Here is a 24730-nt window from a genome sequence, read left to right on the forward strand (position 1 = left end):
TTGACAAGATCTATTGCAAAGCTCCGCTTCTCTCCTATGCTGCTTAGTACTATTAGCCTCGCTCCATTACATATGGATGTTGCTGGTGTGCTAGGAGAACAAGATGATAGAAATATATTAACACTCTGGGCATGCATTATATTCAAGCTGGCAATTCAGTTGTGCTATCCCAACAAAGCTAATTTTAGGTTTCAAAAACCTATAGTAAAATGATTAGAACCTAAACTTGGATTTTTATTCTGAAGAGCTCTTCACACAGCTCTAAACCAGAAACAAATGAAGAAGATAACAGCCCTTAGCAGTTTCTCTCAATTCAGCAAAGAGGCAGAATCAAAAAAGTTAAGGTTTATCCTATAAGTACTGTCATTAGCTGATTTTAGATTAGTCAGTTACACAGCTATGACATGGTTTACAGGGTCAGTTCAGATGCATTTAATCAGTGAAATCAAGAAAGGAAAATCAATGCACATTTTTTTAGGTTAAAAAGTTGTTCTAGGATTCAGATATTAGAAAACAACCACCTTAGATTTGTGCAAATACATTATATCTTTTAAAATGTAATAAATAATTAGCACCCTGGAATCATCTGGCATCAATTTGGTAAGGACTTAGGCAGTGAAAGTGAACAGAATAAAAAAAGAAAGATCCATATGGTTCAGGGATGAAAAGGACATTGAAAAAAATTACAAAGGTAAGAGCAACAGATTGAAAAGGTTGAGAGAGCATGGACAAAGCAACTGAAAGGATGAGATATTGATTAAAGTTCAGCCGCAGATCAAAACTTGGAGATTTGCCATTATTTGAAAGGAGATGCACTGGATGAGAAAAATCAAGTGTCAGGGCTCAATTTGTTCCTGAAAGGTTTAAGTGAATTATTTACTTTCTTTATTGCTTCTGTATCTGATGAAGAATTAAACTTTTAATGTATAGACCAGAGTTCTGAGAGCTATTAGGATTCAGAAAAGATAATGGCATTTTGTCCTCTTGAACTGCCCTTGCTTATATACCACTTATACCAGAAATGCTGGCTCCTTGCTTTTATTCTTAATAAATATTAAAGAGGAGATGGACTCTAAAAATGCATGCTTTGCAACCATTCCCTACAGGTAATCCGTCTGTTAGGCATTCTGATATCGGAGGGGGTGGGGTCGGGGGGAAGGGCTATATCACTTTCTTACTCCTTTTTTCTTGTAGAAGAGACAAGTTCTGCTTTTGCAGTATTACCGAGAATCTTACTAGAGACATTTGCCTAGCATTCAACTGAGGTAATTTTCAAGTCAACAGCCCATTAGGATATTTGACAGCCCAACAAGAACAAAGAGGAAATTACATACATTTGGAAAGCAAACATGTCACTCAAGCACAACTCATGTGCTGACATTATGGCACTCGTGTCATAATATCAGTTCTGCTCTTTGTTTCCAGCTGCAATTTTTAGTAAGCTAGTAGGTCAAGGAGATGACTCATGCTTCTCCATTTAGTTGCTTCTCTTTAAAGATTCAGGAAACACACAGGAAAAATGCTCAAAATTTTAACACATTAAATGTAAAGAAGATTAGTTTCAAGTTAAATCAAAGGATGATAATTCTTTCAAGTCCAGGAGTATTTCTAAAGAAGATAAACATTAATAAGTGGGGCTTATTTATGATAATACTTTACAAAAGGAACTATTAAATTAATTTCAGAGCAGGAAGACTATTTCAGTAATGAATAATTTGGGATAACCTGGTAATTACTAAGCAAATTAGAAATACTAATGCATATTCTAGTTCTCTGCACATCAACCAACAGCATTAATTCTATCTAAGATTGTAGATGTGCTGAAAGCTGAGCAAAGTTAAGGCTAAGGCTAAAGCAAATTGTTCATCATGTGCATCTAAGTCGATTATTTTTGCACTGGCTGTATGATTAAGGATCAAAAAATCTGATTTTAAATTGTCCTTTTGACTGAAACTTTTATTTATAACTATATTTGAAAATATTGTATTATCTGATTTCATAGTGCTTTGGACACTAAACATAGCATCATACCTGTGGGCATGTGAAGGTGATTGATGCCGTGTGATTGACTCTTCCCAGGGCAGAAGGACAGAACTGAACAGGTACTTCAGTAGTGGAATGAGGAGCCACCATCAGCTGTGCAAACACACAAAGCAAGCAAAAGAGAGAGGAAAAAAAATCAATACTTTTTTTGAGTTAGTTCCTTTGTTGTGCTTTTTATCAACACTGTTGATGTTTATTTGATTAATGTGTTCCACTGTACACATTCTCGACTCAGCACACATGGTCTGGTAAGACTGATAAAATGTACTGCAGTAAACAGTATTTAGTGGCAGTCACAGCACGTTTATTCCACAAATACTAACAATGTGGTATTACTGACTGCTCAAAAGGAAGCTAAGTTTGGTTTCTTAAAATACCAGTGGAAGGAAAATGTTTTTTATTTCTGATCACTTTTCTACTCTTTATTTTATTTTATTTTTTTCACATCAATGTGATACTAAAAATGCTAGTACACTGAAATCAAAAGAAACAAACAGACTTTAAGAGGAATATATAGTATGCTTATACGTGCCTCTCCTCTTCTGCTCACATACACTCACACAGTAAATGAGGTTGCTACGGTTCATCTGCTTCTGAACTACATTAGTGTGATTCACAATTGCACAGGGAAAAGCCAGGTGCCCAGCTACATTGTGATCATACAAGTGTTCTGAAGCTCAATGCAAACAGAACACAGTATCAGTGCTTTTGCCAATATAAATCAGTTGGGCAAAATCACTGATTTCACAAATGCTACATTTTATTTCATTTTAAAAAAATGATAATATTTGTAGTTTGTTCATATCTAAACAGTTTTAATGCATTTTACTCTGTGGTAATACAGAACAAAATTGATAGATCCCATTCAAGTTAGTATTACATTTTATTCAGTGATGCTATTTAAAACTAACAGAGATCAAAACATTATATTACAACAGCTGGCACTGACAAACGCCTGTTCCAAAGTAGCTGTCAACCCTGCAAGATTAGTAACAGGCAGTAAACAAGAATTACTAGACCGTCAGTTTTTGTGCACTATAGTTAATGGTCTTGTCACCGTGTCCATGGCAGACCCCAATTTTTGGAAGTTTATAACCAAATAGGGCTTGGGGTTCTGTATTCCTTGCACGTCCAAATCTCCAAATGATGTAAGTGGGAGCTTGATTTAAGTGAGCAATGAAGGATTAGGCCCAGATATAATTGACAAAGGGTTGAAACTTGACATGCTGTGTTTGATAACTTTTTTTTCTTTTTACAAGTAACAAAAGAAGTTTATTGTTCTGGATACATTAATTCTAATCCTATATTTTAGAGGAAATATTTTATTTTTTAAGTGTTATTTTGCCATCTCTATTATATTAAAAAAAATTGTTGAAAACTAAGTTGGTGTATAGACCAGTAACATGTAAATAGATACTTACAGAATTGGATTAATAAAAGGGAATGTTCTGCAATTACAGTTCTCTAAGGCAGTGCTACTCAAAGTGGTGGTCCGTGGACTGGTGCCCGTCCGCCAGCCATCGGCTGCCGGTCTGCGCGCACATTGGAAAAAAAAATTGCCGGTCCCCCACATCAGATAGCTTGAGAAGCACTGCTCTAAGCTATTACAGAGATCCACAGTTCTGGGTCTTCTGACTTCAAGAATTAACTGGCAAACATTTGCATTATATTTCCAAAACTAGAAACTGCAAAGGTCACGGTAGAATACAATCCCGTTTTCAGTCACTAAAAGCATTCTGAAATTTTCACATATTAGGTTGAAATTTTCCAGGACTAGTTTCTACTCAAAGACAAAATTATCTGGACAATTTGAGTAAAAATGCTTCAGCCATTTTTGAATGAGAGGAGAGTGAAAAACACATTCTTCCATTATGGAAAAAAAAATAATCTTGGAACCATTTCTGAAAAGAACAAACAACAAAATGGCTGGTGGTAAAAAAGTGGAACCTGGCCTGGAAAGAGTTGTTAGTGATGGTGTCAAACAGTTTTTTAAAACAAATTAGGACAGTCCATTTAAAAAAAAATCTACCTTATCAGACCACTGAAGTTGAAGAATTAATCATTTAAAAAAACCAGTCAAGTCCCAAACTAACGAGGACTTGTATGTACAACTTTTCCTTTTGTATGTATTATGCAGTGTTGTCTGGTGGACAGAGCACTGGACTGGGACTCAGGAGACCATGATTCTATTTCCAGCTCAACTACTGGTTGCCATTGGGCAAATCACTTTATCTCTGCACCTCAGTTTCCCCCTTTGTAAAAGAGGGATAATGATGCTGACTTCCTTTGCAAAGCACTTTGAGATTTACTGATGAAAAGTGCTATATAAAAGCTTGGTATTATTATTAATTATATGGTCATATATTATTTCCCAAAAATATAGCACACTATTTTTTTCTAAAAAGAAAAGGAGGACTTGTGGCACCTTAGAGACTAACCAATTTATTTGAGCATGAGCTTTCGTGAGCTACAGCTCACTTCATCGGATGCAGCCCTTTAAGATGCAGCAAGATGTAAGTTACTCAGTGAGAAAGCCAGGGCCTTGAGGCCAAAAGAGAGGATTGCAGAAGGGAAAAATAAATAACAGGAGGGCATAAGGTGTAGACATGAAGGCTAGAACTTCAGTCTGAAGAGCCTGAGACAGGTGGTATTCCCCATAGTGCAACCAGGAGGCCATGAAGAGACAGAGCAAGGGACTACTATGGAGAGTAGTTGCCACAGGAAATGCTTTAAAAAGGACTAAATTTTGCTCACTTCAGATAGTAAGATGTGCTGAAGATACTCTTTCATTTCATTCACATAAAAGCTACAGTGATAACAAGTGGCTTCTGGAGGTCTTCACAAGAGAAACTAGTGGGAAAGAGCCTCAAAAAATCTGAAGACTGCTTCTATGAAAACACAAAACTTTATTATGAAGCAGTTAGAATTGCTACATACACTGCATATGAGAGACATATCCAGAAAAAAGAAAAGGAGTACTTGTGGCACCTTAGAGACTAACAAATTTATTTGAGTATAAGCTTTCGTGAGCTACGGCTCACTTCATCGGAAGCATTCAGTGGAAAATACAGTGGGGAGATTTATATACATAGAGAACATGAAACAATGGGTGTTACCATACACACTGTAACCAGAGTGATCACTTAAGGTGAGCTATTACCAGCAGGAGAGTGGGGGTGGGGAGAAAACCTTTTGTAGTGATAATCAAGGTGGGCCATTTCCAGCAGTTGACAAGAACGTGTGAGGAACAGTGGGGTGGGGGAGGGAATAAGTTTTACTTTGTGTAATGACCCATCCACTCCCAGTCTCTATTCAAGCCTAAGTTAATTGTATCCAGTTTGCAAATTAATTCCAATTCAGCAGTCTCTCGTTGGAGTCTGTTTTTGAAGTTTTTTTGTTGAAGAATTGCCACTTTTAGGTCTGTAATCGAGTGACCAGAGAGATTGAAGTGTTCTCCGACTGGTTTTTGAATGTTATAATTCTTGACGTTGATTTGTGTCCATTTATTCTTTTACATAGAGATTGTCCAGTTTGACCAATGTACATGGCAGAGGGGCCATCACCTTCAGCCCCCAACTAAAACCTCTCCAACGCATCATCAAGGATCTACAACCTATCCTGAAGGACGACCCATCACTCTCACAGATCCTGGGAGACAGGTCAGTCCTTGCTTACAGACAGCCCCCCAACCTGAAGCAAATACTCACTAGCAACCACACACCACACAACAGAACCACTAACCCATGATCCTATCCTTGCAACAAAGCACGTTGCCAACTGTGTCCACATATCTATTCAGGGGACACCATCATAGGACCTAATCACATCAGCCACACTATCAGAGGCTCATTCACCTGCACATCTACCAATGTGATATATGTCATTATGTGCCAGCAATGCCCCTCTGCCATGTAGCTCACGAAAGCTTATGCTCAAATAAATCTGTTAGTCTCTAAGGTACCACAAGTACTCCTTTTCTTTTTGCGAATACAGACTAACACAGCTGCTACTCTGAAACATATCCAGAAAAGCAAAGGAATTAAAAGTTAAGCCACCTAGCAGTACATACTCACTACTCCTCTACCCACAAGCACACACCATACCATTACCATAACTACAGTACACCATAGTCTACACCAGGGGTCTCAAACACGTGGCCAGCAGGGTTATTTTCTGTGGGCCGCCAGGTCCCTGCGGCCCCCCCCAGCATTTACCTAGAGCGGCTCCGGTCCGGCACACGCCGTGGGCAGGGCAGGCTCCCTCCCTGCCTGCCTGCCCGCCCACCTACCCTGTCCTGCCCCTGTGCTGCTTCAGGAAGTGGCCGGGACCTGGGTGGGGGAAACCGTGGCCAATGTGAGCTTCAGGGGAGGTACCTGGAGGAGCGGCCAGGGCAACACACAGACCTCTGTCCGTCCCCCCCCCCCCCCCCCGCCCCAGGTCCCGGCCCCTTCCAGGAGCAACATGGGGGGGGGGCGGGGAGGGAGCCTGCCCTGCCCCCGGTGTGCACCAGGCCAGACCCACCCTCTGAACCCCTCCTGCAGCCGAACCCCCTGCCCTGAGCCCCCTGCTGCACCCCACACCCCTCCTGCACCCCGACCCCCTGCCCTAAGCCCCCTGCTGCACCCTGCACCCCAACTCCCTGCCCTGAGCCCCCTGCTGCACCCCGCACCCTGACCCCTGCCCTGAGCCCCCTGACGCACGCCGTGCCCCTCCTGCACCCCCTGGGGGCAGGGAGGGGGCGGAGTTGGGGTGGAGATTTCAGGGAAGGGGTGAGAAGAGGCAGGGCAGGGGCAGGGCCGGGGCAGCAGGGGGCAAGGGGGCAGTGGTGCGGCCCTCGGGCCAATGTACTGGTCCTCATGTGGCCCTTGTCGTCATTTGAGTTTGAGACCCCGGTCTACACCTTTAACTCTACCTCCCTTTTCTGAACACACCCCTTATCCAATAATTTTTTTCTCTTTACTAGCACTTGAGAATGTTTGAGGTAGTAATTGGTTGTAACTGGGTGGCTGCGCAGCTGGCCGGAGAGAAGCACTGCTTTGAAGGGGAAACCGCCGCTTCTCTCCAGCTGCATAGCTGCCCCTGCCTCCTCCTGAGTCCTCCGCCCATATTCGCAAGGCCACATTCTGAAAGGGGCTTTAGGGGGGTTGGATGGGGGTGGGGTCCCGGGGTGCCTGTCAGGGGGCGGGGGTGTGGATAGGGGTCAGGGCATTCAGGGAGCAGGGGGAGTTGGATAGGGGGTGGGATCCCGGGGGGGTGGTGGTCAGGGGACAAGGAGTAGGGGGGGGGTCGGAGGTTCTGAGGGGGCCACTCAGTGGGCGGGAAGTGGGACGGGGACGATAGGGTTTGGGTTTGGGGAGGCACATCCTTCCCTACCTGGCCCTCCATAGAGTTTTGGAACCGCAATGTGGCCCTCAGGCCAAAAAGTTTGCCCACTCCTGATCTAGTCTGACCCCCTGTATAACACAGGCCATCAAACATCCCAAAATAATTTCTAGACCAGATCTTTTAGAAAAACATCCAATCTTGATTTTAAAATGATCAGTGATGGGGAATCCACCACAACCTTTGGTGAATTGTTTTAACAGTTAATTACCCTCATTGTTAAAAATGCACACCTTATTTCCAGCCTAAATTTGTCTAACTTCAACTTCAAGCCACTGGATCGTGTTATACTTTTCTCTGCCAGAATAAAGGGCCCATTATTAAACATTCCTTCCCCATGTCTATACTTAGAGGCTGTAATCAAGTTACCCCAAAACTGTATGGAGGGCTGGGTAGGGAGGGCTGTGCCTCCTCAATCCCTAACCCTATCAGCCCCGTCCCACTTCCCGCCCCGACTGCCGCCCTCAGAACAGCCGACCCATCCAACCCCCCACGCCCAACTCCTTGTCCCCTGACCACCCCCTCCTGGGACTTCCTGCCCCCCGGGACTCCACCCCCATCCAACTCCCCTTGCTCCCTGACTGCCCTGACCCCTATCCACACCCCCGCCCCCTCACAGGCACCCTGGGACCCCACCCCTATCCAATCCCCCCCCCAAAGCCCCTTTCAGAATACGGCCCTGCGAATATGGGCGGAGGACTCAGGAGGAGGCAGGGGCAGCTGTGCAGCCGGAGAGAAGCGGCGGTTTCCCCTTCAAAGCGCCGCTTCTCTCTGGCCAGCTGCGCGTCCGCCCAGCGCTTCTCCTGAGTCCTCCGCCCATGTTCGCCACGCTCCCGCCACGCGCACCTCCTGCCTGCTCCCCTGAGGCTACAGGTGAGCCTCCCTCCCTGCTCTCCCCTGCCCCTGCAGTGCAGCCCCCTCCCGCGCTGGCGGCACAGCGAGCTGAGGCTGTGGGGGAGAGGGGACAGCAGGGGAGGGGCCGGGGGCTAGCCCCCCCAGCCAGGAGCTCAAGGGCCGGGCAGGAGGGTCCCTCGGGCCGGATGTGGCCCATAGTTTGCCCAACTCTGTTCTAGCACAAGGGTTTAAAAGAAGCGTGATGCACCACTGCCTTGATTCTTTCCCCCATGATCCAAGCCCTTTGGTAGATAGGACTCCATAGTAGAGGGGAAAGATGGATAGGGAGTAGGAATATGCAGAATCCATCTCAAAGAACCTCAGTTACAAGCAAGAAACTCATTTCTTCCTTCAGGTGTCCTCTACATATACCCACACATGGGGTAGATTAATAGGCAGTCTCTGACCCAGGATGGTGGGACCTGGTGTTCTAGTTAAACAAGGAATGCAGGACTCTCCTGCCAATCTATGCATCTGGTCTAGATGCCAAGTCTAAAGAATAATGTTTAGTAAAAGTGTGAACAGAATACCAGGTTGCTGCTCTACATATCTCTATCAGAGGAATATGACTAGAGAAAGCCATGCAAGCTGACTTGGATCTAGCTGCATACGTTCTGATGCCTCAAGGAATGGATTTATGAGCTTCAAAAATACATAGCCTTGAAGACTGTCTAAATTGGTTAGTTATGTCTAAATAAAAAGATAAATGTTCTCCTCAGATCTAATGGGTATAATTTAGCTTCCCCATCATGAGTACAGGGTTTGGAGAAAAAAAGATGGTAAAATTACAGATTGATTTATGGGAAAATCAGAGACTATTTTTGGTAACAACTTGGGATGAGTGCAAAAAACCTCTTTATCCTTATGAAACACAGTCAATGATAAAAAGAAAAGGAGTACTTGTGGCACCTTAGAGACTAACCAATTTATCTGAGCATAAGCTTTCGTGAGCTACAGCTCACTTCATCGGATGCATACTGTGGAAAGTACAGAAGATCTTTTTATACACACAAACCATGGAAAAAAATGGGTGTTTACCACTACAAAAGGTTTTCTTTCCCCCCACTCCACTCTCCTGCTGGTAATAGCTTCTCTAAAGTGATCACTGTCCTTACAATGTGTATGATAATCAAGCTGGGCCATTTCCAGCACAAATCCAGATTTTCTCACCCCCCTCCCCCACAAACCTACTCTCTTGTTGGTAATAGCTTATCTAAAGTGATCACTCTCCTTACAATGTGTATGATGATCAAGGTGGGCCATTTCCAGCACAAATCCAGGGTTTAACAAGAACGTCTGAGGAATGGGGGAGGGGGGAGGAAAAAACAAGGGGAAATAGGTTACCTTGCATAATGACTTAGCCACTCCCAGTCTCTATTCAAGCCTAAGTTAATAGTATCCAATTTGCAAATGAATTCCAATTCAACAGTTTCTCGCTGGAGTCTGGATTTGAAGTTTTTTTCTTGTAATATTTCAACTTTCATGTCTGTAATTGCATGACCAGAGAGATTGAAGTGTTCTCCAACTGGTTTATGAATGTTATAATTCTTGACATCTGATTTGTGTCCATTTATTCTTTTACGTAGAGACTGTCCAGTTTGACCAATGTACATGGCAGAGGGGCATTGCTGACACATGATGGCATATATCACATTGGTGGATGTGCAGGTGAACGAGCCTGTGATAGTGTGGCTGATGTTATTAGGCCCTGTGATGGTGTCCCCTGAATAGATATGTGGGCTCAGTTGGCAACGGGCTTTGTTGCAAGGATAGGTTCCTGGATTAGTGGTTCTGTTGTGTGGTATGTGGTTGCTGGTGAGTAACTGCTTCAGGTTGGGGGGCTGTCTGTAGGCAAGGACTGGCCTGTCTCCCAAGATTTGTGAGAGTGTTGGGTCATCCTTCAGGATAGGTTGTAGATCCTTAATAATGCGTTGGAGGGGTTTTAGTTGGGGGCTGAAGATGACGGCTAGTGGCGTTCGGTTATTTTCTTTGTTAGGCCTGTCCTGTAGTAGGTGACTTCTGGGAACTCTTCTGGCTCTATCAATCTGTTTCTTCACTTTCGCAGGTGGGTACTGTAGTTGTAAGAATGCTTGATAGAGATCTTGTAGGTGTTTGTCTCTGTCTGAGGGGTTGGAGCAAATGCGGTTGTATCGCAGAGCTTGGCTTTAGACGATGGATCGTGTGGTGTGGTCAGGGTGAAAGCTGGAGGCATGTAGGTAGGAATAGCGGTCAGTAGGTTGACATCATCTTCCTTTCAAATGCAAAGAGATGGACATCGTACCAAAAGGACTGAAGGTAAAAAATCCATTACAATCTACATACCACACAGACTATGCTGACAGCTTGTGCCACACGCTCTCAAAGAAACTGCGGAATCACCTGATCAACATCCTCTACAGCAAACAGGGAAAGATTAAGAATGAGCTCTCAAAAATGGATACTCTCATAAAAAACCAACCTTCCACACAAACTTCCTCGTGGCTGGACTTTACTAAAACTAGACAAGCCATTTACAACACACACTTTGCTTCTCTACAAAAGAAAAAGGACACTAAACTTTCTAAACTACTACATGCCACAAGGGGCCACAGCAATGGTTCCCTCAACCCACCCAGCAATATTGTTAACCTATCCAACTATACTCTCAGCCCAGCAGAAGCAGCTGTCCTATCTCAGGGCCTCTCCTTCTGCCCCTCCACCCCCACGAACATGACACAGTTCTGTGGTGACCTAGAATCCTATTTTCGACGTCTCCGACTCAAGGAATATTTCCAACATACCTCTGAACAACATACTAATCCACAGAGACCTCCCTACCAACACTACAAAAAGAAGGATTCTAGGTGGACTCCTCCTGAAGGTCGAAACAGCAGACTGGACTTCTACATAGAGTGCTTCCGCCGACGTGCACGGGCTGAAATTGTGGAAAAGCAGCATCACTTGCCCCATAACCTCAGCCGTGCAGAACACAATGCCATCCACAGCCTCAGAAACAACTCTGACATCATAGTCAAAAAGGCTGACAAAGGAGGTGCTGTTGTCATCATGAATAGGTCGGAATATGAACAAGAGGCTGCTCGGCAGCTCTCCAACACCACTTTCTACAAGCCATTACCCTCTGATCCCACTGAGAGTTATCAAAAGAAACTACAGCAAATGCTCAAGAAACTCCCTGAAAAAGCACAAGATCAAATCCGCACAGACACACCCCTGGAATCCCGACCTGGGATATTCTATCTACTACCCAAGATCCATAAACCCGGAAATCCTGGACGCCCCATCATCTCAGGCATTGGCACCCTGACAGCAGGACTGTCTGGCTATGTAGACTCCCTCCTCAGGCCCTACGCTACCAGCACTCCCAGCTACCTTCGAGACACCATTGACTTCCTGAGGAAACTACAATCCATCGGTGATCTTCCTGATAACACCATCCTGGCCACTATGGATGTAAAAGCCCTCTACACCAACATTCCACACAAAGATGGACTACAAGAACACTATCCCCGATAATGTCACTGCTAACCTGGTGGCTGAACTTTGCGACTTTGTCCTTACCCATAACTATTTTACATTTGGGGACAATGTATACCTTCAAATCAGCGGCACTGCTATGGGTACCCGCATGGCCCCACATTTTTATGGCTGACTTAGAACAACGCTTCCTCAGCTCTCGTCCCCTAAGCTCCAACCCCTCAGACAGAGACAAACACCTACAAGATCTCTGACAAGCATTCTTACAACTACAATACCCACCTGCGGAAGTGAAGAAACAGATTGATAGAGCCAGATGAGTTCCCAGAAGTCACCTACTACAGGACAGGCCTAACAAAGAAAATAACCGAACGCCACTAGCCATCACCTTCAGCCCCCAACTAAAACCCCTCCAACGCATTATTAAGGATCTACAACCTATCCTGAAGGATGACCCAACACTCTCACAAATCTTGGGAGACAGGCCAGTCCTTGCCTACAGACAGCCCCCCAACCTGAAGCAGTTACTCACCAGCAACCACATACCACACAACAGAACCACTAATCCAGGAACCTATCCTTGCAACAAAGCCCGTTGCCAACTGTGCCCACATATCTATTCAGGGGACACCATCACAGGGCCTAATAACATCAGCCACACTATCACAGGCTCGTTCACCTGCACATCCACCAATGTGATATATGCCATCATGTGTCAGCAATGCCCCTCTGCCATGTACATTGGTCAAACTGGACAGTCTCTACGTAAAAGAATAAATGGACACAAATCAGATGTCAAGAATTATAACATTCATAAACCAGTTGGAGAACACTTCAATCTCTCTGGTCACGCAATTACAGACATGAAAGTTGAAATATTACAACAAAAAAACTTCAAATCCAGACTCCAGCGAGAAACTGTTGAATTGGAATTCATTTGCAAATTGGATACAATTAACTTAGGCTTGAATAGAGACTGGGAGTGGCTACGTCATTATGCAAGGTAACCTATTTCCCCTGGTTTTTTCCTCCCCCCTCCCCCATTCCTCAGACGTTCTTGTTAAACCCTGGATTTGTGCTGGAAATGGCCCACCTTGATTATCATACACATTGTAAGGAGAGTGGTCACTTTAGATAAGCTATTACCAGCAGGAGAGTAGGGTGGGGGGAGGTATTTTTTCATGTTTTGTGTGTATAAAAGATCTTCTACACTTTCCACAGTAGGCATCCGATGAAGTGAGCTGTAGCTCACGAAAGCTTATGCTCAAATAAATTGGTTAGTCTCTAAGGTGCCACAAGTACTCCTTTTCTTTTTGCGAATACAGACTAACACGGCTGTTACTCTGAAAACAGTCAATGATGAATCAGTCACTAATGCAGGCAATTCACTTTTGTGTCTGATGGAAGTGATTGCCACAAAAAACAATGTTTTTACAGATAGATGAAATAAAGAACCGCTCCCCACTGCTGTTAAAAGGGAAGTCTCATTATTTGTGCTAGTACTACATTCAGATCACAGGAGGGCATAGGAGTTCTTATTGGAGGATACAAATTAAGGCCTTTTAAAAACCTCTTAATTGTACCATCAGTAAAAATTGATTTTCCTTCTGGAGGTACATGATATGCTGATATAGCTGAGAGATGAACCTTAACTGAAGATAATGAAAGGAGGTGTCTTCTTAAGATACAATAAATACTCTAATATATAATTAATTGGTGTCATATAAGGATCCACATTATATATGGAAATCCACAATAAAAAATTTTTCCATTTAAGACTATAGCACATTTTCATGTGTATTATTTTCTAGAATTGGACAGTACATTTTGTACTTCTAATGAAAGACTTTATTCTAGCCCATCTAAAGACTTTATTCTAGCCCATTAATCCCCGTGCAATCAAGTGAAGGGACTGAAGGTTCAGATGGTAGACTTTCCCTGTTTGTTGTGCCAACAAGTCCAGTGTCAGCAGTAAAGGTTCCACTAATCCTTGACAGATGTATCAAATCCAGATACCACTGGTGTCTGGGCCAGCTGGTGCTATTAAAATCATCCTGACTTTGTCCCGTCTTATCTTATCATTCTCTGAATAAGTGGAAATGCGGAGGAGGCATATATTAAACACTGACCCAAGTGTATTAGAAAAGCATCAGATATTGATTCTTTGTCTCTACCTGCCCTGGAACAATCTCTCACATTTCTTGTTTTTGCTTGATGCAAGCACGTCTATTATTGGGTTCCACTATAAACTGAAGAAGTGATTCACTACTTCATCCTTCAAGGACTATTAGTGCATCTGACCTGATGACCTGCTCATATGACCTGCAAAGGTGTTCTATTCCCCTGCTATGCGAATGGTTACTGATTTAATATTGTGTACTACCCAGTACTCCTAAAAACTCTTGACCTCCCTGCATAATTTCACAGAGTGAATCCTCCTTTGCTTGTTTAGATAATATAACCTGGCCTTATTGTCTGTTACTATCTGAACTAGTTTGTTTTTGAATTGAGGTAGAAAAGACCTTAGAGCTAGTCTGATTTCTCTCAGTACTAAAATATTGATGTGTATATTCCTTTCCTTTGATAAGCAACGATCTCTGACCAACAATTCATTGTTCATATGGGCTCCCCATCCTAGGGTTCATGTATCCATGGTCAGCATTACTGATGTTCTAGGAGGATTGAAAAAAAAAGTGTACCCTCTAACCGGTCCCCAAATAAACAATGTCTAAGTGAACTAGCTTAAACTCCGTGTCCTCATGTCAAATCTAATGTCTTGGAGGAACTATAGAGAACGAAGAAGATAAAACTTTCCATTTATTATTGTGAGTTTTAAATTTCTTCTCTATTATAACTGGCGTTGTGAGTTATAATTATGCTGAGGCTGGAAATGATATGCCCGTCTGGTAATCATAATGAAGTAAAAGAGATGAAGGAGAGTAATGCCTCTGATACTTGTGTAATGGAATTGAATATGGCCTCTTCCTTGTATTAAAGAAACCTAAAAATCTGGCACTAGATCTTACGTTTTTCATCTTCTCTAGTACTTCATAAGTCTGAATACTAAAACAGAAACTTTCTCCTTCATATGGAAGGTCCTCAAGCCTCATGTTTGTCTCATGACAGAGTCACATTGATCTTAACCATGCATGTCTCCTTACTGAGACAACCAAAGTGATTTGCTGAAGTATCTGAGAAGTCAAAAGTCATTAGCAACTGTTTCTCAGCAACAGTCAATCTTTCAGTCAAAATAGCACTTGATAATTTTGTGTTCCTCTGGAAGTGCATTAAGGAGAAAGGACATTTTGCTCCAGAGATGGTATTGGTACCTAGCCATGATAGCTTCATAGTTGGATTTGCACATGTTTAAAAATGTAGCTTAAGAAAATAATTTTTCTTCCTAACACATCTAGCCTCTTTCCTTCCTTAGATGATGGAGTAGAGTGAGTTTGGGCACTTTTTGATCTGTGAAGTGCTGCTTTGACCACCAATGACTTAGGAGGCAGATGAGTATGAAACACAGCAAGTCCTCATATATTTTATATAATTTGTCTTCCTTCTTACATAGAGGCTGACTAGTTGAGGGAGTATTTCAGGCTGACTTTGCTGGCTGAAACCATCCCTCTAACCAGGGAAGAATGACTTGTTGACTAGCTGCTGCCATGAAAATATCAAAGCTAGGTTGTGATGATTTCTCCACAAAAACAGAAGGAATATCTAACACCTTCCACATTTGAGATAGTAACTCATGAAAGGCTAATGCCTCTTCGGATGATGATGATACAGAGACGTTCCCCTCATTTTCATCTGGAGAAGGCACGTCTTAATTCTCAATTGGACTCTGCCACCTCTAGTTCCTCCTTGTTGGATAATATTTCACTTATTTCCATAGGTGACTTGTTCTGAGTAAGTGTCATTGGCTGGTCCTTATCCATTGGATCTGACAATTGAATGTCCTCCTGATACTGTCTTGCTGAAGGTCTATCCCCACAGATTGATCCTTCTTGGTAAGGTGCCAGAAATGGCCACTGGGACCTCCTTACCCCAGGAGTGACATGCTACTCAGGCAAAAACCCCACTAATGGATCTGGCTGGAAATATCTCTGTGCCTGCGGACCCAGCAGGGCTTCTTTGAACTGATTATAATACATTTTCCCTGGTTCTCATCTGTAAGCCACATCCCTCTTCTAGTCCCAATCCATTTGTAGCTCAGATGGGACTAGAGACAATAACCTTCTTGAAAAGGAGAAAAGAGAGAAGTTCTTCTCTGGGGACCCCAAAGGGGTCTTTGGAAGAGGCAGCAGCAGAGAGCCCCTGACCCTTTCCTGTTCTTTGCTGACTCTTGGAGAAGCAGTCAGCCTGACTGGTTGTAATAACACACCTGACATGTTCCGAGATGTAGTACCTGGCTCAGCTGTCTACAGAGCCATGGACGGATCCACCTGATGAACTACTGCTTTAACAGTAACACTATTTGAAGCCATATTAGTGGTTGAACCCTCATCATTTCTCTTAATTGGGTGCTTAGATCTCACCCTCAGGACAGGCACCTCCAGATCTGATATTGTTGAATCCACAGAGGAATGGCTCCTACCTATGCTGAGAATCAGAGACTGATTCTATAATGAGATCCTGTCCCTGTAGGTCCTTCTCTCTCAGACTGGCTCTAGGTAATGAGGCCAACACTGAGGATGGCTGCAAATTTTTCCTTGGTACTGCAAATAAGTTTTTCTGAAATGAGACAGCTCTGGAAACAGAGTCTGTCACTTACTGATCCTGACCTTTTCTTCTTTTTCAGATCCTTCGCTCTCTTGCATCCTGCACCTGACATAGGAGCTGAATCTCACTTCTTGCCTGATGAAGAGTCTGGAGATGGGGGCATTGACAAAGCTGGTCTCTGAGAAGGGACCGCCGCTGTCAGGGCATCCTGAAATAAAATTGCCTGGAGCCTGTTTTGTCTCACTGCTTTTCCCCATGTGGCAAACACTGAGCAGATCGGTCAGTTAGAGGGAGAATGCCCTTCCCTCAGACATGCCAAGCATCTAGCATGTGCATCTGATGCTGGGAATATCACTGGACATGAGAATCCAGGCTCTTAGTCTTCTGATCCATCATGTTATCCCTTTAACTGTCTCTAAATAAAGCTATGTAACCCTATGTACTTATGTAACTGATATAAGCTATCTACTACTGATCCAAAAGGCTCATACAGCAACAGTGTAACTGTCCAGCAGGTCCTGACTGAAGTAACTAAGGCAGTGGAGCACCAAGCTACTTTTAAACCCTAGCCCTACGTCTGGAGTTTGGCAGAGTGGAGTGGGTAAGGGAGGCAAATGGATGCTCCAACAGCCACTAGTATATTTTACCATTCAGGCTGTAATCATAGAATCATAGAATATCAGGGTTGGAAGGGACCTCAGGAGGTCATCTAGTCCAACCCCCTGCTCAAAGCAGGACCAATCCCCAATTTTTGCCCCAGATCCCAAAATGGCCCCCTCAAGGATTGAACTCACAACCCTGGGTTTAGCAGGCCAATGCTCAAACCACTGAGCTATCCCTCCCCCCTTCCTAATGGTCAGAGCATCCCATGCATGGGAATATACAGAGAACACTCAAAGGAAGAATACTGGGAGTATTTTAAAAGAGGCCTGTCTCTACCTCTATGATGTTTATCTTCTCTGTCCATAATATGACTATGCAGATCTGTTTCTCTAAACTATCAGCACTAGCAAATAAGGCCGATTAGTCCAAAATATACTAAAACATTCAGTATGAGTGCTAAATTCTGTCGACAGAGGAAACTGTCCTCTTACACACCAGTTGTCTATGTGGGGAACTACACGAGTTCCTACAGCTGTGCTGCAGGGGACATTAAGGCTGTAAAAAGCTGTGAGGAACAGATGTTTCTTCCAATTTTGTTCATATGAGATGATCCTATGACTGGAGAGATCCAAATTAAGGTGGTCCAAAGGTTGAGACAGCCCAATATTCTCAGCCAGACCAGATTTGAACTGATGTAACAATAAAGCTATAGAGAATATCTAAACTTCCTGACTGTAAATATTTATAATTTTAAAATTACTACAGTAGTTTTGTTCAAACTTTGCTCATCCTTAACTGGACAACACCATCTCTGAGTTGTTGTTTAAATAAAAATAATATTTTATATTTAACAGTGCCTTTCATCTGAGACTATCTCAAAATACTTTACAAAATCATGTAGCCTCAGAACTGCCATGTTGGCTGGTAAGCACTATTATCCCTTTTTTAAAGGTAGAGAAAAACAGGAACATTTAGGTTAATTAATTTGCTGAAGATTTCACAGAAAGTCTAAGGCTGGGCCAGAAACAGACAGTACTGACCACTGTCATGCCATGATGCATAATTCTAAACTGTTGCCTGAAGTATCAGGTTATAGTTCACAAAACCAGGCAAAGGGGTCATAACAGTGGTCTACTGCCAGTACAATGTGCTCCCTTGTACAATGTGTAGAACTTGAAATTCTAAGGGGGCAAAAAGAAGAGGAGTACTTGTGGCACCTTAGAGACTAACCAATTTATTTGAGCATAAGCTTTCGTGAGCTACAGCTCACTTCATCGGATGCCTACTGTGGAAAGTGTAGCAGATCTTTTTATATACACACAAAGCATGAAAAAATACCTCCCCCCACCCCACTCTCCTGCTGGTAATAGCTTATCTAAAGTGATCACTCTCCTTGCAATGTGCCCATACTCTAAGGAGAAGAGGAAATCTAACACTGCTTTCCAACAACCACCCTTTGCCATTAAAAAATTATATTATTTATAAACTCTAGAGGGGGGGTCTCAGCTATCTGTGCTAAAGGGAGGGCTGCCGTGAGGAAGGTTGAGTACAAAAGGGGAAAATGGGAGAAAGTGGAATATTCAAGGCTCTGAAGATTCCCCAGGTAAAAAAATAGCAGCAAGATGATTATAGCAAATGCTCTAAAACTGTACTTAAAAGAAAGAAAGAAAAAAAAAAGGTAGATATTGTAACTCAAAATCCACTTCAAAGTTCAGTGCTTATACTGTATTTGGGACTGAATGCTCTTAAAGTTATATAACTTAATTTTGAATGGATCTTTCCTAAACAATGTACTAGGGCTACTGGTGACCCTTAAGCTGAGGTGAAAGTAAGCCAGTAAGCCCTGGTATGGCGTACCGGCAAGAGCCTGTGAGCTGTGCCGTGGCGGATCAGCTTCCCCAAGTGGCAATTTAAAGGGCCTGGGGCTCCCGGCAGTGCCCCGGGCCCTTTAAACTGCCGCCAGAGCCCTGCTGCCAGATCCCTGGGGAAGCAGTGGGAGGGGTCTCAGATGGTGATTTAAAGGGCCCAGGGCTCCTGTGGCAACTACCGACCTGGGCCCTTTAAATAGCTGCCGGAGCGGCAGCAGGGCTCTGGGGACGATTTAGGGTCCAGGGCTCCGGTAGCCGCTACCGCCTCGGGGCCTTTAAATCGTCCCCGGAGCCTGCCGGAGCCCTGGGGTAGCAGTGGTGGGGCTCTGACGGCTACTGAAAGGGTCTGGGGCTCCGGCCACCATTACTGCCCCTGGCCCTTTATATCGCCGCTGGAGCCCCACCGTCGCCTCCCCCGGGCTCCGGCAGCAGGGCTCTGGGGATGATTTAAAGGACCCGGGTTGGTAGCGGCAAATGGAGCCCCGGACTCTTTAAATCGCCGCCTGAGCCCTGCTGCTGGAGCCCCAGGGCTCGGGTGGCAATTTAAAGGACCCGGGGCTCCCACTGTTCCTACCCTCCAGAGCCCTTTAAATCGCCATGCAAGCCTGCTGCTGGAGCCCTGCGGTAGCGGCAGCAGGGCTCCGGTGGTGATTTAAAGGACCAGAGCTGGCTCCCGGCTGCTGCTACTGCAGCGGAGCCCCGGGCCCTTTAAAGCTCCACCAGAGCCCGGGGCAGCAGTGGGAGCCGGGAGCCCCCGGGGCTCCGATGGTTATTTAAAGGGCCTGGGGCTCTGCTGCGGTAGCGGCAGTTGGAGCACTGGGCCCTTTAAATCACCCCCCAAGCCCCGGGACTCCCAGCTGACTCTGCAGCTGGTAGCTCCGGGGTGATTTAAAGAGTCTGGGGCTCCCAGCTGCTGCTACCACAGTCCCAGCCTGGGGACCTTTAAATCTTGATTTAAAGGGCCCGGGGATGTAAAGGTCCTGGCTCTTCCAGTAGAGGCCACATCTCTTCCAGTTGAGGCCCCTCCCCCTCCCAAGGACTCTGGAGTACTGGTAAATCCTTTAAATTACTTTCACCCCTGCCCTTAAGCCCCAGGTAATGAATTAGGCTGCAAGCACAAAGGATATTTTTAAACTGCCTGGACTGATCACATGCAATCTGCTGGAATCAGAAGTCAAGATAATTAACTCTAATCCATTTCTGTGCTAATGATCTGAACATAATACATATGAAACTTCCAGAGTTCTTCCAAAATCTATCTATATAGCAAGCTAATAATATAATGAATCAAGATTATGCTACTTGGCTATAAGTTCAAATACTGATTTGTGAAATGATTAACCAGAAGCTGGTTGTGTTCTGCTATTATTTTATGATGAAGTGATAATATACTCCAGATAATAAAGTGACTAAACTACAATACCCACCTGGTGAAGTTAAGAAACAGATTGACAGAGCCAGAAGGGTACCCAGAAGTCACCTACTACAAGACAGGCCCAACAAAGAAAGTAACAGAATGCCACTAACCGTCACCTACAGCCCCCAACTAAAACCTCTCCAGTGCATCAAGGATCTACAACCTATCCTGAAGGACGATCCCTTACTCTCACAGACCTTGGGAGACAGGCCAGTCCTCGCTTACAGGCAGCCTCCCAACCTGGGGCAAATACTCACCAGCAACTACACACATCACAACAAAAACACTAACCCAGGAACCAAACCCTGCAACAAACCCCGGTTCCAACTCTGTCTGTGTATCTGTTCAAGGGACACCATCATAGGACCTAACCACATCAGCCACACCATCAGGGGCTTGTTCACCTGCACATCTACCAATGTGATATATGCCATCATGTGCCAGCAACGCCCCTCTGCCATGTAGATTGGCCAAACCGAACAGTCTCTACACAAAAGAATAAATGGACATAAATCTGACATCAGGAATTACAGCATTCAAAACCCAGTAGGAGAACACTTCAACCTCTCTGGCCACTCAATATCAGACTTAAAAGTGGCAATTCTTCAACAAAAAAAACTTCAAAAAACAGGCTCCAACATGAAACTGCAGAACCGGAATTAATTTGCAGACTGGACACCATCAAATTAGGCCTGAAGAAAAACTGGGAGTGGATGAGTCACTACAAAACCTAATTTTACCATACTAATTTCCCCCTACTGTTACTCACACCTTCTTGTCAACTGTCTGAAATGAGCCACCCTCATTACCACTACAGAAGTGATTTTTCCTCCCTTGGTATTCTACTGTTAATTGAATTGTCTCGTTAGCACTGACCCCCAATCTGGGAAGGCAACACCCATCTTTTCATGTACTATGTATAAATATACCTGCCACTGTATTTTCCACTCCATGCATCTGATGAAGTGGGTTTAGCCCACGAAAGTTTATTCCCAAATAAATTTGTTAGTCTCTAAGGTGCCACAAGGATTTCTCATTGTTTTTGCTGATACAGAGTGGTGACCGTGTTAGTCTGTAACTCTTCATCTTATTTGCTCAGCTTGAAGTAATATGATACCTAAAATACGGAGCAAGTCAAGAAGTAATGCTGATTTTTTTTAAACTTGAATTTACAGTATTTTGATCCTAAGTGGGTTTTTTACTGTAATACATTAATAAAACAAAACCCACATTAAAATAATTTTAAAGGTTTTTTTGGCAGTAGGCAGCAACATCAAGAAAAGTTACAGGTATGTTTGAATTTTTACTCTCAGCCTAATTTCTCAAGTCTGGTTTTCCTGTAAATCAGGGTAGCTTAGTGCTACTCTGATGATGCACGCTGCCCCAAAAGCCACTTTAAATGGTCACCTGTAGATTCCCTGATGAATGGGAAATTCTAGGGTGGCACAGAAATGCCACAGCAGCTCTTATACCCTCCTCTGAGTGGGAAGATGGGTGGTGTGGCCCAGGCTCTACTGCCAAATTGATCCTCAACTACTGGAAGATAGTATAAAATTAAGGTAGCTATCAGGCTGCTCCAATTTACTTTGGAAACCAGAATGGCATCAGAATCAGAGAAGTGCAAAACTGGCTTTAAATGATTTTGAAGGCCCATTCCTGAGCTGCACAGAGAGTTTCTTGGCCACAGCACTATTTCAGGGTCTTTGAATCATTTAACACTGTTTATAGCAATGTCGAATGATAAGGGGAATCATGTTTATATTAGAATTTTAGTCTTAACTGTGAATTTCATTGTTTTATGTATTCTTTATGTAATGCTTCCACCATAAGCACTCCACCCATTGTCCCTGGGCATGTACATTATCTTCTGGGAAGCAGTGCTCAGACTATAGGCAAGAGATAATAGACTACTGAAATCTTGTAGGAGTCTCCTAGAGGAAAAGTTTCCTACTAGATTTAAGAACACAGGGTGCCTTCACTTGGCGGAAGAGAATTCACACTCTGAATGCAAGGTTTTCGCTCTTTCATGACACTTAACAGGGAAACCAGGAATTATCCAATTACAGTAATGGAAACTATACTTGCAGTCTAAAGTATGAGAAAATACACAAACTTGGATGGTGAAAACAAAGCAGATGCATAGTTAACTCTGAATGGTTTAAATGAGGGATAAGAAAACTAAAAACAAAAAGCTGGATAAACAAATTTAATGCAAGGTACCCTATAAAACTCACAATCTCACCTTCCTCAGAATACCCACTCATTCTTAGCCCCTTACACAAACACTAACTCCCAAGACACAATAAACACTATGGGTTAGCTACAATGTTTATTTGGAGTCATAAATTTCTAAAAATAATGCCTTGATTTTCATGAAGGATGACTACCTGTAGCGCCAAATCATTTCAATGGGAGCAGAAGGTGCTCAGCAGATCCATAAACCAATCAATCAGTTCTTAAAAGTACACAAAAGTTGGCCAGCTTACAGATTGTGGGGCCGCAGGTAAATGACTCCAGTGATGGGGAAGGAAAGAGGATGTATATAATAGTAACAGGCTAAAGACTTTTTGGGGAAGAAAACGTTCTCCAGGTGAACATCAATTTGTGGAATTAACTGATCCACGGTTTCTCTCTTGCTGACTGGGGTAAGACGAATTCTGTTCCTTCTGAGGACTGACTGATTTCCCTGTTTCCCCGAAATCCCTTGACTGAATGACTGTTCTAAAATTTCAGTGCAACCCCAGTCATCATTTCAACCAACCTCTTTACCCCAGGGAAAATGTAGCAGGCATCCAAACCAGGTTTCAGGCAGATGGTGGTTTTGGAGGCACTGTATTTACATGATCTCTTTATGTTCACACTGGAAACCTGTCTGTTCTGATGTATCTGCGCATGTATACTGTGTACATATGTGCTACTGTTCAGAGAGGCACACTCTGAATACTATCATGTATGGATTTACCAAACTTTTAAATTTTCCAATGAATCCTGAGCTCATCACTAACTGCCTGATGGAGCAAGACTTTAAAGCTCTCAGAACTCATTAGGTTTTCAATTAGGTCTCCAGTTCTCCACTGTATTTTTTTTTCTATTTGTATTGCTACCTTTTATTTTTGAGACTAGACACTTCCAGTTTAGCTATAAAAAATTCCCTCTCCCCTGCCCCATATCCAAACTCTTACCAGCTCTTGTCACTACTTTCTCTAAAGTATCTCTAACAGTGCATCCTTTTTTCTCCATCCCTGCTGTTAGCATCTTGGTTGAGGCTTTGGTAATCTTTTATCTCCACTACAGTAACTCCCTGCTCTCTGGCTTCCCTGCGCCTCACCTCTCTTTCTACTCTATTCAATACAATACACTGCTACCAAGATAGTCTCACATCTCTGCTCTTCTCAGATCCCCTCCACTAACTTCTTTCTTTCCACACTGAGTTCACTCCCAGGTCTCAACTCCCTGCACAAATCTGCCCTAACCTACATCTCTTCTCATCATTTTCTTTCCCCATTCTAACTCCCATGATCTTCTCAAGCTTCTGTCTTGATTGCATAGGGGCTGCAACTAGGGGTGCTGGAGGTGCAGCAGCACCCCCTGACTTGAAGTGGTTTCCATCATATACAGGGTTTATAGTTTGGTTCAATGGCTCTCAGTACCCCCACTATACAAACTGTTCCAGCACCACTGCTTGACTGTTCCATTTGCCTCCCACACCACCTGACTTCATGCCTTCCCAAATCAGTGTTTGCCAAGCACACTCTCTCTGCTCCTTCACAAAACTACTCCACAAAGTGCTCCAGAAATGTCCACACTGTGCTCATTTTCTGATCATATTGCATTGTTTCACGTCTCCTCTTGCCTTTAGGCTGTAAACCTCTGTAGGACAGATGCATGTATTTATATGGCACATTTAACCCCTTGTACAATGCTGTATATTCTTAATGCACTACATAATTAACTCGTTTCATCAATAAAATTTGAAGGGACAGCTCTACTATGTCCCTATTGCATGAAGGCAAAAGGATCTTTTCAGGTGTTTTTTTAAGTACTTACAGGTTTCCTTGGGTCAGTCTCTATTGAAAAATTTCCAGGATTGCTGTTGACAATTTCCAGTTCTAGGGTTTCATACGTAGGATTAAGCAGAGGGATATACATACGGACCCATCTTAAAGGAAAATAAAATCTGAGTAAGGTATTATAAATTACTAAACTTGTTCCATTATTGCCTAATGTTAAACTTTTATGGCTTTTGCTGACTTGAAAAACAAGAATTAAGTTTCAAAGTGTTCAATAGCAGTAACAAGTACTTAATAGTATTAAGAATAGTGATAAAATA

The 24730-nt window shown here is 43.4% G+C and overlaps 1 protein-coding gene across 1 annotated transcript in view; it reads right to left on the reverse strand.

Moving 5' to 3' along the window:
- Nucleotides 1-24730, reverse strand: part of CFAP47 (cilia and flagella associated protein 47) — a 642446-nt gene that overhangs the window by 129037 nt on the left and 488679 nt on the right. Inside the window, exons 54-55 of the mRNA XM_037902107.2 lie at nt 24448-24559; nt 2032-2136 (exon numbers count right to left, since the gene is read on the reverse strand). Of these exons, the coding sequence (XP_037758035.1) occupies nt 2032-2136; nt 24448-24559 (217 nt within the window). The remainder of the gene's footprint in view (nt 1-2031; nt 2137-24447; nt 24560-24730) is intronic.

Source organism: Chelonia mydas, chromosome 1 (assembly GCF_015237465.2).
Source record: "Chelonia mydas isolate rCheMyd1 chromosome 1, rCheMyd1.pri.v2, whole genome shotgun sequence".
In the NCBI taxonomy this organism is placed as follows: Eukaryota; Metazoa; Chordata; order Testudines; family Cheloniidae; genus Chelonia; species Chelonia mydas.